General features: G+C 35.9%; 1 protein-coding gene across 1 annotated transcript in view; it reads right to left on the bottom strand.

Annotated features, from left to right (window-relative positions):
• Positions 1 to 1,305: 1,305 nt before the first annotated feature.
• LOC145242521 (protocadherin beta-13-like) overlaps positions 1,306 to 16,454 on the bottom strand; it is a 1,864,148-nt gene continuing 1,848,999 nt past the window's right edge. Inside the window, exon 6 of the mRNA XM_080105590.1 lies at positions 1,306 to 4,848. Coding sequence (XP_079961716.1) covers positions 4,616 to 4,848 — 233 coding nt within the window. The 3' untranslated portion in view covers positions 1,306 to 4,615. The remainder of the gene's footprint in view (positions 4,849 to 16,454) is intronic.

The raw sequence follows: 16,454 nt of genomic DNA, 5'->3' as shown, positions 1-16,454 counted from the left end.
TCTTTTCGTATACATTCTTGTGGCTCCATTAACCATTTTTAAGCTATTGAATGGGACAACAGACATACACTTATGTATATATATATATATATATATATATATATATACATTTATTATGCTTTTTTTTGTTGTTGTTTTTTTTTCGGGAATGTCTTGTTTTAATAAAATCATGCTAATAAGTTACCAACATTTTATCTTTAGAAATCCCATTAACTTTGGAATTGTCAGTTAAGTCATTTCAACATTCTTCTCTCTAGTAAAGTATTTAATTCCAACTTATCCTTTTAATTTATATCTTTTAATAATTTTTGTTTTCGTTGCATTAATACATTTAGGATCTGAGTTCTTGCGGGGTCTTTGAGAGGGTCCGAGTTCTTGCGGGGTCTTTGAGAGGGTCCGAGTTCTTGCGGGGTCTTTGAGAGGGTCCGAGTTCTTGCGGGGTCTTTGAGAGGGTCCGAGTTCTTGCGGGGTCTTTGAGAGGGTCCGAGTTCTTGCGGGGTCTTTGAGAGGGTCCGAGTTCTTGCGGGGTCTTTGAGAGGGTCCGAGTTCTTGCGGGGTCTTTGAGAGGGTCCGAGTTCTTGCGGGGTCTTTGAGAGGGTCCGAGTTCTTGCGGGGTCTTTGAGAGGGTCCGAGTTCTTGCGGGGTCTTTGAGAGGGTCCGAGTTCTTGCGGGGTCTTTGAGAGGGTCCGAGTTCTTGCGGGGTCTTTGAGAGGGTCCGAGTTCTTGCGGGGTCTTTGAGAGGGTCCGAGTTCTTGCGGGGTCTTTGAGAGGGTCCGAGTTCTTGCGGGGTCTTTGAGAGGGTCCGAGTTCTTGCGGGGTCTTTGAGAGGGTCCGAGTTCTTGCGGGGTCTTTGAGAGGGTCCGAGTTCTTGCGGGGTCTTTGAGAGGGTCCGAGTTCTTGCGGGGTCTTTGAGAGGGTCCGAGTTCTTGCGGGGTCTTTGAGAGGGTCCGAGTTCTTGCGGGGTCTTTGAGAGGGTCCGAGTTCTTGCGGGGTCTTTGAGAGGGTCCGAGTTCTTGCGGGGTCTTTGAGAGGGTCCGAGTTCTTGCGGGGTCTTTGAGAGGGTCCGAGTTCTTGCGGGGTCTTTGAGAGGGTCCGAGTTCTTGCGGGGTCTTTGAGAGGGTCCGAGTTCTTGCGGGGTCTTTGAGAGGGTCCGAGTTCTTGCGGGGTCTTTGAGAGGGTCCGAGTTCTTGCGGGGTCTTTGAGAGGGTCCGAGTTCTTGCGGGGTCTTTGAGAGGGTCCGAGTTCTTGCGGGGTCTTTGAGAGGGTCCGAGTTCTTGCGGGGTCTTTGAGAGGGTCCGAGTTCTTGCGGGGTCTTTGAGAGGGTCCGAGTTCTTGCGGGGTCTTTGAGTGAGACATGAGCATCCATATGAGTTGGATGTTTATTAAATTCAAGTCATAATCAGAAAACGGGAAATGATATTAATTCTAAAAAATGTGAGTAAAATTTTTATTGTAAATTTCCATTGCTCTAAAGTATACTTGTACCGGAGTTTTTTTGGGTTGTTTTTAGATGAAATACTATAGGGAGAAGCTGCTCAGAGCACCCTTTCCTGCCTTGACAGGACATAAAACCAACTTCAAAATCTAGTTAGTGGTGTCCTTTTCTCATCCCTACTGCCGCTTTCTCGCAAAACAAATGTTACTAATCTTTATCTGCTCTATCGTTATTTTCATTACAGGTGCTCGACTGAGCTTCAATGTATGATCCCCAACCCCTGTAAAACATTACCAACAAAAAAGTCTAGTTACAACCATTATCAATTATTTCCCTTTCTTCCTTTCTGTACCTAAAACTAAACAAAACTACAATGAGCAAAGTTGGAACATAATATTGTGGGGCTGCTTCCCGACTGACTATAATATGGTCGTTTTCAAGTCCAATGTAAACAAGTTAACCGTCTTAAATAATCAAATTCTACCCAATAACCGTCTTAAATAATCAAATTCTACCCAATAACCACCATTATTACCAATTATCATGGTGTTGCTTCAGCATCCACCTGACACTCATTAACCCTTATCCTCGAGTGGCCTTTGTGTATTGATATGTCGTCATACCCTAGCAAAATAACACAAGAAGTTTCTACTAATCTAGGTTAACAAACGGCACAGATAAAGGTGAATGGGATGGATAGATTGATAATTGAATATTGATGGACATTATGAGAATATTTAAAGTTCTACCCAAACAAAAGGCAAACCAGAAAACAGCAGTTATTTTCACTTTGTCAGAAACACCTCTCTCCTGAATTTGAGTACTATGCAGTAGGGACAAAGGTGACGAGTTAATTTATATGCATCTAAAACTAAGCTTTTCTCTTTCCATCATCAACGCTATGACCCCCACTGGCCGCAATTGAAATGAATGGTTCTCGTCTTGGGAAAGCACCATGTTTTGGCAAGCTTTTGGGATTGATCTTCAGTCTTGATCTGAAATGGAATACATACATCAAATCTGCTGCCAAGATCGCTGGGAACATGGTTGGATTATTTTACTACTCCAGTGGATATCTCGCTGCCGATGCAATCTTCTAGATTTTATAAGAAACAAGTACGTCCTAGAACGGAGTACTGTTGCCACATCTGGGGAAGAGCTACACAGAGCATTTTCTCCTGCCTCAACACTAAGTACAAAACCGACTTTGCCATCTGGTAGGTGATGTCCTTTTCTCCTCTCTACAGCCTGTGTCTCCTAGAAAAGATGTTGCCAGTCTCTTTCTCTGCTCTACCACTATTTTCATGGTAGGTGCTTGACTGAGCTTCACTCTATGGTTCCTTCCATTAAATCTTTTGTGACAAACACCCAACTAACTATAACAATTAGCAATTCCCTTACTCTCTATCTGTGCCTAAATCTACGTCCAAGGATGGAATACTGCTGCCATATCTGGGCAGGAGCTGCTAAAAACAGCGTATCCATGAACAAGGCTTCTTTAGATTCCATGAACAAGGCTTCTTTCTTAGAACTGCACGCCTGTGGAACTCTGTTCCGTCTGCCTGCTTCCCTCCTGACTACAACTTGGATGTCTTCAAGTCCAACGTAAACAAATTCCTGATGAACCGCCCCCTTAAGTAGACACTTTAAATATCCACACTAACGTACTGTACTTAGAATAACCCTTATCCCTGAGTGGCTTCCGGGCCTTGATAAGTGGTGACCACCTTGTAAAAAAAAAAAAAAAAATAGGCAAAAATTTAATGAGCAGAGATTTTTCATAGAGCTGCTCGTTTGTGGAACACAATAGCATGAAGCTGCTTTTTGAATGACTATAACATAGTTGTTTTCAAGTCCAACGTGAATAGGTTCTTGAAAAGCTGTTCTCTAAAATAAATTATCCAATTTCCATTACCGTACCCTATTAACACTTATCCTTGAGTGACTGCTAGACCTTGATGAGTGGTGACTATAAAGCAAAAAAAAAAAAAAAAAAAAAAATAGAATGTGGAGATGAAACGGCAAAATAGTAAGGAATTGAGTTATGATCTTGCTGCATGTAAACCTGATGTCAATTTTCTAATCGCCTTCATAATTTGGATGAATTATAATTTCTAAGTGTCGTGGAACATGTATTTACCCTACTGATTGTACTGACACTAAACTGGCTTCCTCCAAAGGAAAAAAGTTTCGTGAGAATATTAAATTCACAAACGATCTCCAGTTGCTTGTATATTTCCATCAGGAAAGATAACGACCTTAGGTTTCTGCATCTCTTGCAAGGTGTCAACGTTCTCCTACATATAGCACTTGGTAATGCCCCCAAAATCATTCATCTGATACTGACCATACTTAATGTTGCTTAACATCGGTGATCTAACATGAACCTGTGTGTCAATGTGATGATGTTATACACAATGCGTGTTTCAGTTAAGTTAGAATACAAGAACGTTAAGCCACTTTAATCCTGGGTATAAAGCACGGTGTATATGCTGACCTGTTGCACTGGTAGTTAAATGATAGATGAAGAGTTTTAGAGTACAGCCACATCTGGAAGAGTGTGTAATCCTGATCGATGTTACGTTCATGTGAATCGATATCTAAGCCCCGTCTGCTTCTTGGAATGGCATTTAGAGTGCAGCGGCTGAAAGACGAGAGCTTCTCTCTCTGCTCTCGCTACACGTTTCTGGAAGTTTTCTTTTTTGTGTTTCATTTTTTTTTTTTTTCATGGCGTCCTTTTAAAAAGAATCAATAACTGCACCAAATGTATGTACGCATTATTTAAATATTCCAGGTAATTATAAGACACAAAAAAACGTGGGTGCTTGACAAAATATTAAATTAACTGCCTATTTAACTTAGAGCATACACTTTTTTTTTCTCCACTCCATTATAAATAAAAATACAAATTTTTATCCTTTAAAAATAAAAGTAAAAATATAAAAATTATTTTCTTTTAACAACGAGTCAAAAATTTTTTCCGCTTTTTAGCTTGTATACAAACCATTCATTAAAGTAATGAAGCCAGGACAAAACAAAACAAAAAATACATAGATAAGAAAAACAAAACCAAACAAAAAAAAAGGTATTTCACAGATAACACAAAAAATATGATAAATAAAATTGTGATTTCTTTCTTTTCTTGCCTCGCCGTCATTTTTTATCCAAGGTTATTTTCCCTTATATTTTTAATTCTTTTATCGAGTCTTTTTTCTGTACATTTGGTGATTGCGTCGTCTCGTTAGAATCTACAATCCATTGCGTACAATCGGGAATATGGCCGATATTAGGGGTCTTCAGGCTTCTGGAACTGACATTTGAGTCGCGGGGATAAGATGATCGTTTCTGTAAAGGCTTCTTCCGGGAAGTCCGTACAAGAGAATGTGTTGTGTACAATTCAGAAATGGTCGATTCTGCAAAGAGAAATTAGATAACGATCTTCTATTAATTGAGTGAAAAAAATTAATACATAAAAAAAACAAAAAAAAAAAAAACGATTCTCCTAAAAATGAACATTTGAACGTAAAGATGTTTCAGAAATTAAATACTTTTTATTTTATATTTGTGATGTAATTAAAATGAATGCATCCAGATTCCGCCTCACAAGAATATGATCGACTGTTGTATGCAATAAATACGGTCATGTATAGTAGACCAGAAGAGATGTTGCAAGATATGCCGGAAGCATAAAATTATATATGTATACTAGGCTGCGTGCCCAACGTTGCCCGGGAGTGTGGAGGTGTGTGTTGAGGGGGAAAAAAAGTAATGGTAGGCAGGCAGGCTCGATCCTGTACCGCGAAGGAGGAAAGAACGTGAAAAGAAAGTAACGTCTTTGCTGTTGTGTCCATCGCAAACCTGGAAGTGACGAACGTCAAAATTAAGGCTAGTCAATCGAAAAGAGTGGATGGCTTTCGAAAATAGCTGCGAGAAAGCGGCCCCTCCTTGTAGAAAACTGCCTCGTTGAGGGTGAAAGAATTAATGTTTTGGGCCAATTTTTCGATATTTGTCGTCCGAAAGATGGAGATGTAAAATGATATCGGTTTCGAAACTCTCCGACGCATTTAAGGCATACATACATACATACATACATACATACATACATTTAAACAGACAGGTGAGATTTATATTAAAGATTACCTGCTATGTATTTTATGTTCATTAGGCACCGCCAAAACTGGGAGGGGGCAGGTAAGTACTTTTTGACGGACCGTCTTTTTAAAAATGTACCAAAAATCAGGTAATTATCCGATCATTACGAAATTTTCAGCGATTATTAAGAGAATGAAATTTATAACAGTGTATTTATTTTTCATAAACGATATTTTTTCTTTTGCTTACAAAACCTCCTTGTTTTGAGGGGGTTCCAAATATGCTTAAAATAATCATCTGAAACTGAACACAACATATTGTGTTGTTGTAAGGAACAGGATTATATATTAAAAAAATGTTTGCATACCTTATTTTGACGTCTGAATATCAGAACTTCGATTGTGTTTAATTATCCCGCTTTTGAGTTTTGAAGTGTGAAATTCGGTGAATATGTTAAGTAAAATAATTAATTTAAGTTAAGCAAAACAAAAATTTTTTTTTTAATATTTATACGACAAAGGCCATTTTAAAATCTTTGATAAATAAATTAACCACTTTTTTTAGCGAGCAAAATAATGCATGACCATTATTAAACAGGGCATGCTTTGAAGAATCGATACAAAAAAAAAATTCGATAAATATTGTGCCCTTTGTGTTAAAAATAGCATCATTTTTTCGATCCCGTTTGAAAACGTTTGCCGCCTTTCGACTACGGTGGACCAAACGCGCTGAAATAATTTTTTTTTATTCTGCTTTAAATTGCCGCCCCCCCATTTTGGGGAGCCTGACCCTTACACACATACACATTAAAAACCAAACTCATACAAATGGTCACCCATCTGGTACTGGCCAGCCTCAGCGTTAATAATACATTGAAATTTTCGTCACTGAAAAATAAGTTTTTTTGGCCTGTTTGGTCTTCCATAGTTTGCTCTTTATCAAATACAAACGTAAACATTGTCTAGATCGACGCGAAGTAACTGGTTGCCTATATGAATAAGTGGAATTATTTGAAATCCAGGTACTTATATTATAATATTCTTGCCTATTCTCATAGAAAATCACCCTAAATCTTAGTTAGACAACAAATAAATTAATTAATTATTTCAAAAACCTTTCTTTTTTTTAATATTTATGTACGTTTTTTGTGCAAGACAAAAAAATGTCAATTGTTAACTTTTGGGGAAAAAATTAACATTTAAAATTTAATTAAAAATAGTAGAAAAAGTTTTACATTATTCTGTTTTCTATACGATAAAATTCAGGGTTTTATCTTTCTGGAAAAAAAAAGTTACTCAGAAATAATGGATTTTAATAAATGTAATTTCGTTTTAAAAAACAACAACAGCTTGATTTTTCGGGACAAGATCAAAGTGCCTAATGTTCATTGAGGTGATTTACTAGACTTTATTATTCGATTACATAGCTAAAACCACTAAGCTGTTGCCAACAAGTATATCGCTTTCCAGAACATATCAATTTGTATGGATGCTAATTATAAGGCTCTTATCAAAACATTCATCTTGCTACTATTATTAGTAGTAGTAGCAATAGTTTTATGGGTTAGAACCCAACCACTGTGCCACAGCACACTAGTGTACCACAGAAGAGTTACTATTATGCCGCAAAGAAATAATAGCTAGAAGCCATTTAATTTCATTTTGTTTAATAGACATGTAACTTCTTAATTATGATTACTATAAGAAATAAATGTTATATGTTTTATTCTCAGTGAAAATGTTTCAGTCGTAGAGAAATTCATGCGTTAGTTTTCTCTGACGTTTTTTTTTTTTTTTTTTTTACACAGTGATCACCACTTATCAAGGCCCGGAAGCCACTCACGGATAAGGGTTATTACGAGTACATTACGTTAGTGTGGAGATTTGATGAAGTGTTTAATTAAGGGGGCGGTTCATTAGGAATTTGTTAACATTGGACTTGAAGACATCCAAGTTGTAGTCCGGAGAGAAGCAGGCAGACGGAACAGAGTTCCACAGGCGTGCAGTTCTAAGAAAGAAGCTTTGTTCATGGAATCCGCGTTTTGATTTAGGCACAGATATAGAGTGGGGGAAATTTTTCACCCTGGATTCAGCTAGACGGGTGTTTTTCGTGAAAGATTGGCAAGGGGGGGGACCAGAGATTTGAGTTCAGACGAGCACCTGCCATGGAAATAACGATAAAACAAGGATAGGCTCGCAACGTCTCTTCTGTGGGAGAGACGTTACAGGGTAGAGAAAAGGGCATCCCCCACTAAGCCACGAAGTCTATTTTGTACTCTGTCAAGGCAGGGTAGGCTGTTTTTAGCAGCTCGTGTGTGACTATTGGTGCAGATGTGTATATTTAAGACTTAATATAAAAGCTTGACCTGTATATGTGAGTATATCACATAAATGTGTGTGTGTGTGTGTGTGTGTGTGTGTGTGTGTGTGTGTGTGTGTGTGTGTGCATGTAAAGTGTATGCTAAAAGGGAAACAAGCAACGAGAGAATAAGTAAAGAATTGATACAGATTCACGTTTACTTTTGTTTTGTTTCATTTAAGAAACTCTGTCAAAAAAACATTTTATTTAACAGTTAAATGAGTTCGTATGAACCAATGTCAATTCTTTTCTCTTCTAGGTAGTTTGCGTTTGCTTGTTTCTATTTTATACACACACACGTACAAGCATACACACATATTGTGTGTATATATATCTATATGTATACACACAACTACATCTATATTATATATATATATAGAGAGAGAGAGAGAGAATATTTATTATACAAACATTATTGAATACATATGTGCGTACATGTTTCAGTGAAATCTCAATTGAGAGCGACAAACATCATTGGCCTTCGGGACAAGATCAAAGTGTAGTATCTGTTCCGACAGATACTGCAAGCTATGACTAGCTATGACTAGCAAAGACCAGATGTGGGGGCAACCCCACATGCCTGACCATTAACCAGCTCCCATTTCCAACCTCTCGGGAGCTGGTCCCCTTTTTCCCTTCCCCCTCCCTTCACTCCTCACATTAAAAATCGGCCTTGTGCCTAATTTGCTCGGTGGGGGAGCAAATAAATACCATCTGTTCCTCAGATGCTACACTTTTATACCCACACACACGTTATTTTGGTAAAATAGTTTTTCAATTATATTTCACTCTTTGTGTATAACAGTTTACACATACACACACACACATATATATATATATATATATATATATATATATATATATATGGTCAGGTCATGTCATATGCTACTGATACCATGTAACCCAGTACTACCTGCCTCATGGTCGGGTTACCAGCGACTAAACTGGTTCCCCCACCAGACTTGTTTGGTAAGGAGGGTGGCTAGTCTCCCCGAAGGATTAAAAACAAGACCTTTCAAAGGGGGCGAATGAACCCTTTTTCTGGGTCAACGGCCAACTAGCACTGTGTGTTTGTATCTATGTATGTGTATATTGGGGTGGAGAGGGTTCCCATTAGCCGTAATGAAGGCAACCTTTCTAGAGGAAGCAAACCTCTGATTTAAAAAAAACAAAGCGGGAGACCAGTACCTGCATTAAGCTGGCCTGCAGTTTAACTTGTTGCTGGCTATCTTGCTCTTGCTTGTTGCTGGATCTCAATATTTTGAACCGAGAAAGAGACTTAGCTGTCGTACAAAGCTAAGATTCTGTAACATCATTTGTGTATAGTTACTCCCTCAGGCATTTGTCTATTAAAATGGTCCGGTGGCGGTGGAAGTCATTTTTGGGCTCGTGGACTTTAAGTGTCTTAGGGAGTGGCACTCGTCTGACAAGACGTTGCAATCATCATATGCACACATGTGTATATATAATGTTTTTATAATATATATATAATGTGTACACACACACATATATATGTAGAGAGAGAGAATATTTATTATACAAACATTATTGAATACATATGTGCATACATGTTTCAGTGAAATCTCAAATTAGAGAGACAAACATCATTAGGCCGAAAAAAGAGGGGACATTGAAGCCAAAATAAATATTCATTCACTTTGTATATAAAAAAAAAAACATATCTAGATGTGACTTAAAACCTGAAAAAGAAGGGCTGTTTAGTTCGTTAAGAGGGTAAAGACGTGACAAAGAAAGGAGCAAGGCTTGAAAGGTATTGGAGAAGGCTGGTCAAACTATCTCAGCGCGTGTGTGGCGGAGAGAAGGTTATGGTTATGGCTATCCTTTAGTTTTACGACATAAGTGTCTATGATTTGATCTGAAGTGGTTCCAAGGTCGTCTTTTTTATTCTCATGGGGACCGTTTCTTTATTGTAGACGTTCAGTCTATTTCATGCGTTAATACATTTACCTTGCCGCTTTATTTATTTCCTTATTTTACCGATAAATTGACTTTATTCTTTTATAAAATGCGTTTGTATATTCAAACTAATAACGTATAACATAATACAATTATTTTTATATGATTAAAATATAGATGGTGTCATGGAAGTTGTATTCTTTATATTAACGAGCAATTACCACACACACACACACACACACACACACACACACACACACACATATATATATATATAATGTTACTAACGGGGAGACCTGACGTTGCCTGGGATTGAATGATGATCAACGAATGTTTATTTGTTTCACATCTCTATTTTTATTGTCCTCAAAATCAGTGAAATCGTCCATTTTTCAATCAACTCAATTGATTGCCTGTTCTAGTTGAGAACCCATCGATGTGCAGTGACTTAGCTCACAATCACTGCAAAAGACAAGTATCAGGGTTCAATTGTGCTCTAAGCATAAACATTTATTTCGAATGTGCCTGTCATATCAAAGAACCTATTGTTGATTTTATATACCCGGACTTACTGTTTTGCAGTGATAACGGCTTGAATTTAAGTTTAAATGAAAATAATTATGTATCATTGGTGCAATTATACTTTAAACAGGAACATTCATTTCGAACGCGCCCCTGTCGTGTCAAAGAAGAACCGACTGTTGGTTTTATATGTCGGACCTTTCGGCTTGTGTGGTAATGAAACTTCTCAAATCCACTTGTGATGTTAGGTTGTGTAAGGTGTTAACTTTGGTCAAAATAGCTTGTTCCTTCTATCATTGTAATTTTTTTATTTATTTATTTATTGATACTTATCGAAGACATTCTGGTGCACAACCTATCTAAAAACACTGCCAGACACATAAAGTACTTTCGTGTGAAATTTCATAAAAATCGCACCGACCGTTTTCGAGTTCACACGCACACACAAAGATTTTATTATTGTAGCTTTTTTTAAATTAAAACTACAAAAGTATTTATCTAAGCTAGCAGGGATGCCCGGTAAAGCTCAGTCGTAAATATATTTTAATTCTTGCAGATTTCGTATGTTATAAAGTTGCCATTTAAAAAATAAATAAAAAATATATCCATATGACTTGGGTGCATTAGCTTGAATCGAAACCGAAATAAAAACTTATGAATGAATATATATATATATATATATATATATATATATATATATAATTTTATCAAGAATTCTTCACAATATATATATATATATATATATATATATATATATATATATATATATATATATATATATATAACTTGAGTCTCTTCAGCCATAACCGAAACCAAAACTTGTGAATAATTCTTGATAAAATTATTTATGACAAGAAATAAAAGAACATAACAATTAAACGACCCGGATGTAAGCGTGACACACGAAAGAACACACACGCTATCGTATTAATATATAGATTAGTATTCAAGAATTTTGTTAAACAAGATTTAAATAAGACAATTTCAAAACACTTTGTGTGATGTATCATTCGTAACATACATCTTCCTGTTACAAGATGGGTTCTTCGTAATGGTCTCCTTGCTTCATTAACTGTTCCAGATTTCTCAGCATCAGACATTTTCTGCAAGATTAACCAGCTTCAGTTGATCAGGCGCAGGCTCGCTTCTACCTTCTGGCATTTTGAATACTTTTTTTTTTCCTACCTGTCTTTTTTGCTAGTTTCCGATTTTAACGCTTCAACCATTAGGAAATCAGCCACTTAGATATTCGTTTGGATTCTTTCTATAAATAACGTCATAAGGGAAGGGACTTCCTGTTCCTGTATTAGTAACAAGTCAGCCATCTTGTGATAAGTCTAATCAGAATTTACTGTAGCGTATTATTATCATTTATATATATATATATATATATATATATATATATATATATATATATATATATATATATATACTGTGTGTGTATTTAGGCAGCGTTTTTTCTCTGGAATATTTCATTAAATAAAATAGACGTTTTTTTGTCTATTAATTCTATTTTCAATCCTTTCCAACTTCCGAATAACAGTTTTCACTTCTGGGGGCAACTGGCTGATGTAATCACCATATTTATCATAAGTCCGAGTTAAATAAAACAATTTCAAAACACTTTGTGTGATCTATCATTCGTAACATACCTCTTCTTGTTACAGGATGGGTTAATCAATGAAGAAAAAAGAAACTTTATCAATTGTTCAAAACCAGTTAGATTAATTCATCCCTGACGATGATTCCTGAAGGATTGGAAAATACTCGGACTTGTGAAAAATATGGTGTTTACATCAGCCACAGTTTCTGCCAGAAGTGAAGACTTATTCAGAAGTTGGAAAGGATCGAAAATAGATGTTTTCTGTTTATTAATTCTGTCTTATTTAAGGATATATATATATATATATATATATATTTTATCTCCGTTTTATGTGTTTGATTACACAAAACGGTAATAAAATAAAAAAAATATATGTTTGCTCTGCAATCTCATTGACCACTTTCTTCAGGTTTTTACTAATTACCATTTTTGAGATATATATATATATATATATATATATACTAGCATGGGTGCCCGGCGTTGCCCGGGTGTTTGGAGGTGTATGCTGAGCAAAAACAAAAAAAAACGGCCAATTTTTTTAACTTTGACCCCTATTATTACCCCTTAATATTGTTTTGGGCTCAAATCAAGTTATCAAGTTAGATCCATGTCCAAAGAACCTATATCTAAAATGTCAAGTGTTTAGACCCAAAATTGTCGGAGGAGTTAGGTAGAGTTCTCAAAGGTCAAATCGTTGAACTTTGACACCTTAACAGCCAAATTTCTGGCCGAAAACCGATCACATAGATTTCCCAAATCTCAGTACCTGTATATCAAATTTCGAGTCCGTAGACTTACAATTGACAGCTATTGTGTAGGGAAATTTACACAGACACACACACACACACACACACACACACACACACACTTTCACTTTAATAGATATATAGATAAGGCCACCATTTGATGACGATAGCCAAAGAGGTATAATACATACATATATTATAAGAGGCCATGTAGCTTGGGGGGAACACGTTTCACTAACTTTTATTTGGGTATTTTTGCTTAAGGTGAATTTTATTTTATGAAAATTACAACTTTGTAATATTTGCATAAGTGCTAATATGCAGTGTGTATATTCAACTATGAATACCACAAAAAGGTGCATGTGGTAGTTGTACTAATGTGTTAGTAAGTGTGCTGACATTGTGCATTGTATGAACACAGCACAGATGCCTTTGCAATGTAGTTGCTCCCCACGAACATTAAAAATAAGGTCGGTTTTTAATGTGAGGAAAATCCAGATATGATAAAAGATACACTCTGGATTGGGATAAAAATAAAAAATAAAAATAATTGCCACAATCTAGTAGGATATCTCCTTCCCTAACCGACGATAGAAACCATGAAGTGTAGTGTTAAAACCAAGGTATTATGGTTGTTTTTACAGCTGTTTCAGAGCAACGTTTATTTTCAGTCATAAAATCAATTGTAGCATTTAAATACTCATCTTTCTCAGGACAGTCTATTTTCAAATAAAAAATATCGCAATACAAAACATTACTTTCATAAAAATTGGCGTTAAAGGTTTTGGAAGTATCATTAAAAATTTAAAAACCTTGAAACTTTGAATAAATTGGTTTTATTATAAAAAGAAGGAAGAAAAACATAATCCAATTTCTTTCTTTTTTTTTCATTTTTTTCTTTAACAGTTTTATTTGTTTATTCAAATTTTTTACATTGCTAATGGTGCTTCCAAGAACTTTAATACCAATTTTTATACCTTTAAAGCGAACTTGCTAGAAAAAAAACAAGTAGCAGAACTTTTTCACTCTCTGATGATGGATCTGATATGGTACGAAATTAATAAGAAATGTCTCGATTTTAAAAAAAGAAGAAAAAAAAAGAAATTGGATTGTGTTTTCCTTCCTTCTTTTTATAATAAAAACAATTTGCCTCGTGACGTGTCTCAAAAACTATTTTATTTGTTTATTCGAAGTTTTTTTTAATGTTAATTTTACATATCAAAGTTTCAAAAACAAAAGCCCTTATTATAAATACTTCAGAAATTAACACAAATCAAAACTGCAATTCTACATAAGACTGTATAATCAATCTTGATCGAACATCTGAAAGCAAATATGACCATCATATTAGCTGAAATAGATTATTAAAATCAGGAAAAATAGCTGTTAAATCAAGAAATCAAAATAATTGATATGTATGAGGCCTATGACAATGCAGTTTGTGGGAAGGGTCTATGTAGTAAAGAATGATAAAATATGAAGAAATTTCAATAATTTTCAATTAGAGTAGAACCCCAGGATACGGTGGCCCTGGGATACGGGTTTTCAGGTTACGATGTGGAATACAATATATTTACAGCCCCTGGTCACAGTATTTGCCCAATCTTATGGTGTTATCTAGAATGTTTTGTGTATTATATACTGTACTGTATATTGTTACTAATTTTTAATGCGGGGGTTCTACTGTATACATATTTATTCACTAACAGTGTGTGTGTGTGAATTTCCCAACATTTTAAAGAATATATCTCTTCGTCAGAGGAGAAAAAGAAGCATAAATAAAAAAAATGTAAGCATTGTCCGAGACCTGTTTAATGTTCTTTTCTCCTCTGACAAAGAGATATATTCTCAGAAGTTTTGGGAAATTCACACAATACTATTTTGCACAAAAATTGTTAGTAAATAAATAAGTGCAATAGAAAATTATTGAAATTCCTTCGTATTGTCATTATTCTTTACTAAGTAGACAGTTCCTACAAACTGCATTGCCATAGCCCTCAAACACAATTATTTCCGACGATGCACAATGCGTCAAGCAAACTACAAAATCCGCCATATACTTATAGACAAGCTTCTTTCGTCCTCATTAACATTCTATCAGTATGGTTATATACACCTGTCTCACCAGTCACCCTGCACAAACCTATGACCTCAGTCAACATTGACTTATTTAAGAGCTGCACATCCATCAAAACAACTGCATAAATGAGAAGACAATATACCATAGTATTTTGGCAATATACTTAGAATTCAATATCCAAGAGAGAAAATCAAACATTTTTGCTAAACATAAAATCATAGACTTCTCATAAAGGGTACTTGTTTCTTAAGGGAACTAAATATTATTACTTTTATCGATAAATTTTGTTTTAATACCCACAGACAACACCTGGTTGCTTTATTAAAATTCGTTAGTACAGCTATATACAGCTGTCTTGTGTGTAATTAATTTTTATTATTATTTAAAAAAAAAAGTTGCTTGTTTTATTATAAAAAGTTAAAGTAGAATTATTTGATGACGATGGTTGAAGAGGTATAATACCTAAACAGCCTATCCAGCCTTGACAGAGTACAAAATAGACTTTGTGGCTTAGTGGGGGATGCTCTTTTCTCTTCCCTGCAACCTCTCTCCCACAGAAGAGACGTTGCGAGCATGTCTTTGTTTTATCTTTATTTCCATGGCAAGTGCTCTTCTGAGCTCCAATCTATGGTCCCCTCCCGCCAATCTTTCACGATAAACACCCGTCTAGCTGAAACCACTGTCAGTAATTTTCCCCACTCTTAATCTGCACCTAAATCAAAACGTAGATTCAATGAACAAAGCTTCTTTCTTAGAAGTGCACGCCTGTGGAACTCTCCTCCGTTTGCCTGTTTCCCACCAGACTACAACTTGGACGTCTTCAAGTCCAACATAAACAAATTCCTGATGAATCGCCCCCTTAAGTAAGACACTTTATCAAATCTCCAATACTAATGATTACTACGATACTACCCTATTTATTACTGTACATGCAATAACCCCTATCCCCGAGTGGCTTCCGGGCCTTGATAAGAGGTGACCTCCATGTAAAAAAAAAAAAAAAATACATAAATTGATTAACAGATCCTAGAGACATGTAGTTTTTTTTTTTGTATGTCGCTTATGCAAAGAAGACCATTTTTTTTTTTGTTTTCTTGATTTCTGTTTATTACATTTCAATTTTCCCCGATCATGTCTGTCTGTCTCCTCAACTCAGATCAAAGTAGTTTTTCATTGATTTAATTTTTCTATGGCTATACAACTTTTTGACAAGAATGACATTTCGATATTTAAAAAAAAAAAAAAAGAAAGAAAAAAAATTTATTAAAGATCATTGTGCTAGCAGGCTAACACTGAGTACAGCTTTATTTATTTCTGTCACTTATTAGATTGTTGTCGGTGGTGACTTCTTCTTTAGGGGTGGGAGTGGAATGTGTTGCTTAGTATATTTGGCCATATGATTAAATGGTGTATTCAAGATTTCTGTTTAGAAATAAGAGACAGGAATTCATGTTTTAATGTTACTCTCCCTTCCAACATGAGTTGGAATAACTACATTGAGAGCATTGCCACGGCCTCTGCGAGGAAGGTGGGCTCTCTCTACCGTGCTAGAAAGTTACTTACTCCTGAAATTATCCTGTACCTCTACAAGGCCACTATTCGCTCATGTATGGAGTATTGTTGTCTCATTTGGGCTGGTGCACTTGCTACTAGTTTCTCGCTCCTGGACAGGGTTCAAAGGAGAGTCGCCAATCTGATAGG

Source organism: Euprymna scolopes, chromosome 21 (assembly GCF_053919585.1).
Source record: "Euprymna scolopes isolate OS-2025 chromosome 21, ASM5391958v1, whole genome shotgun sequence".
Taxonomy (NCBI): Eukaryota; Metazoa; Mollusca; class Cephalopoda; order Sepiida; family Sepiolidae; genus Euprymna; species Euprymna scolopes.
This window is presented reverse-complemented; position numbering and strand designations above follow the sequence as displayed.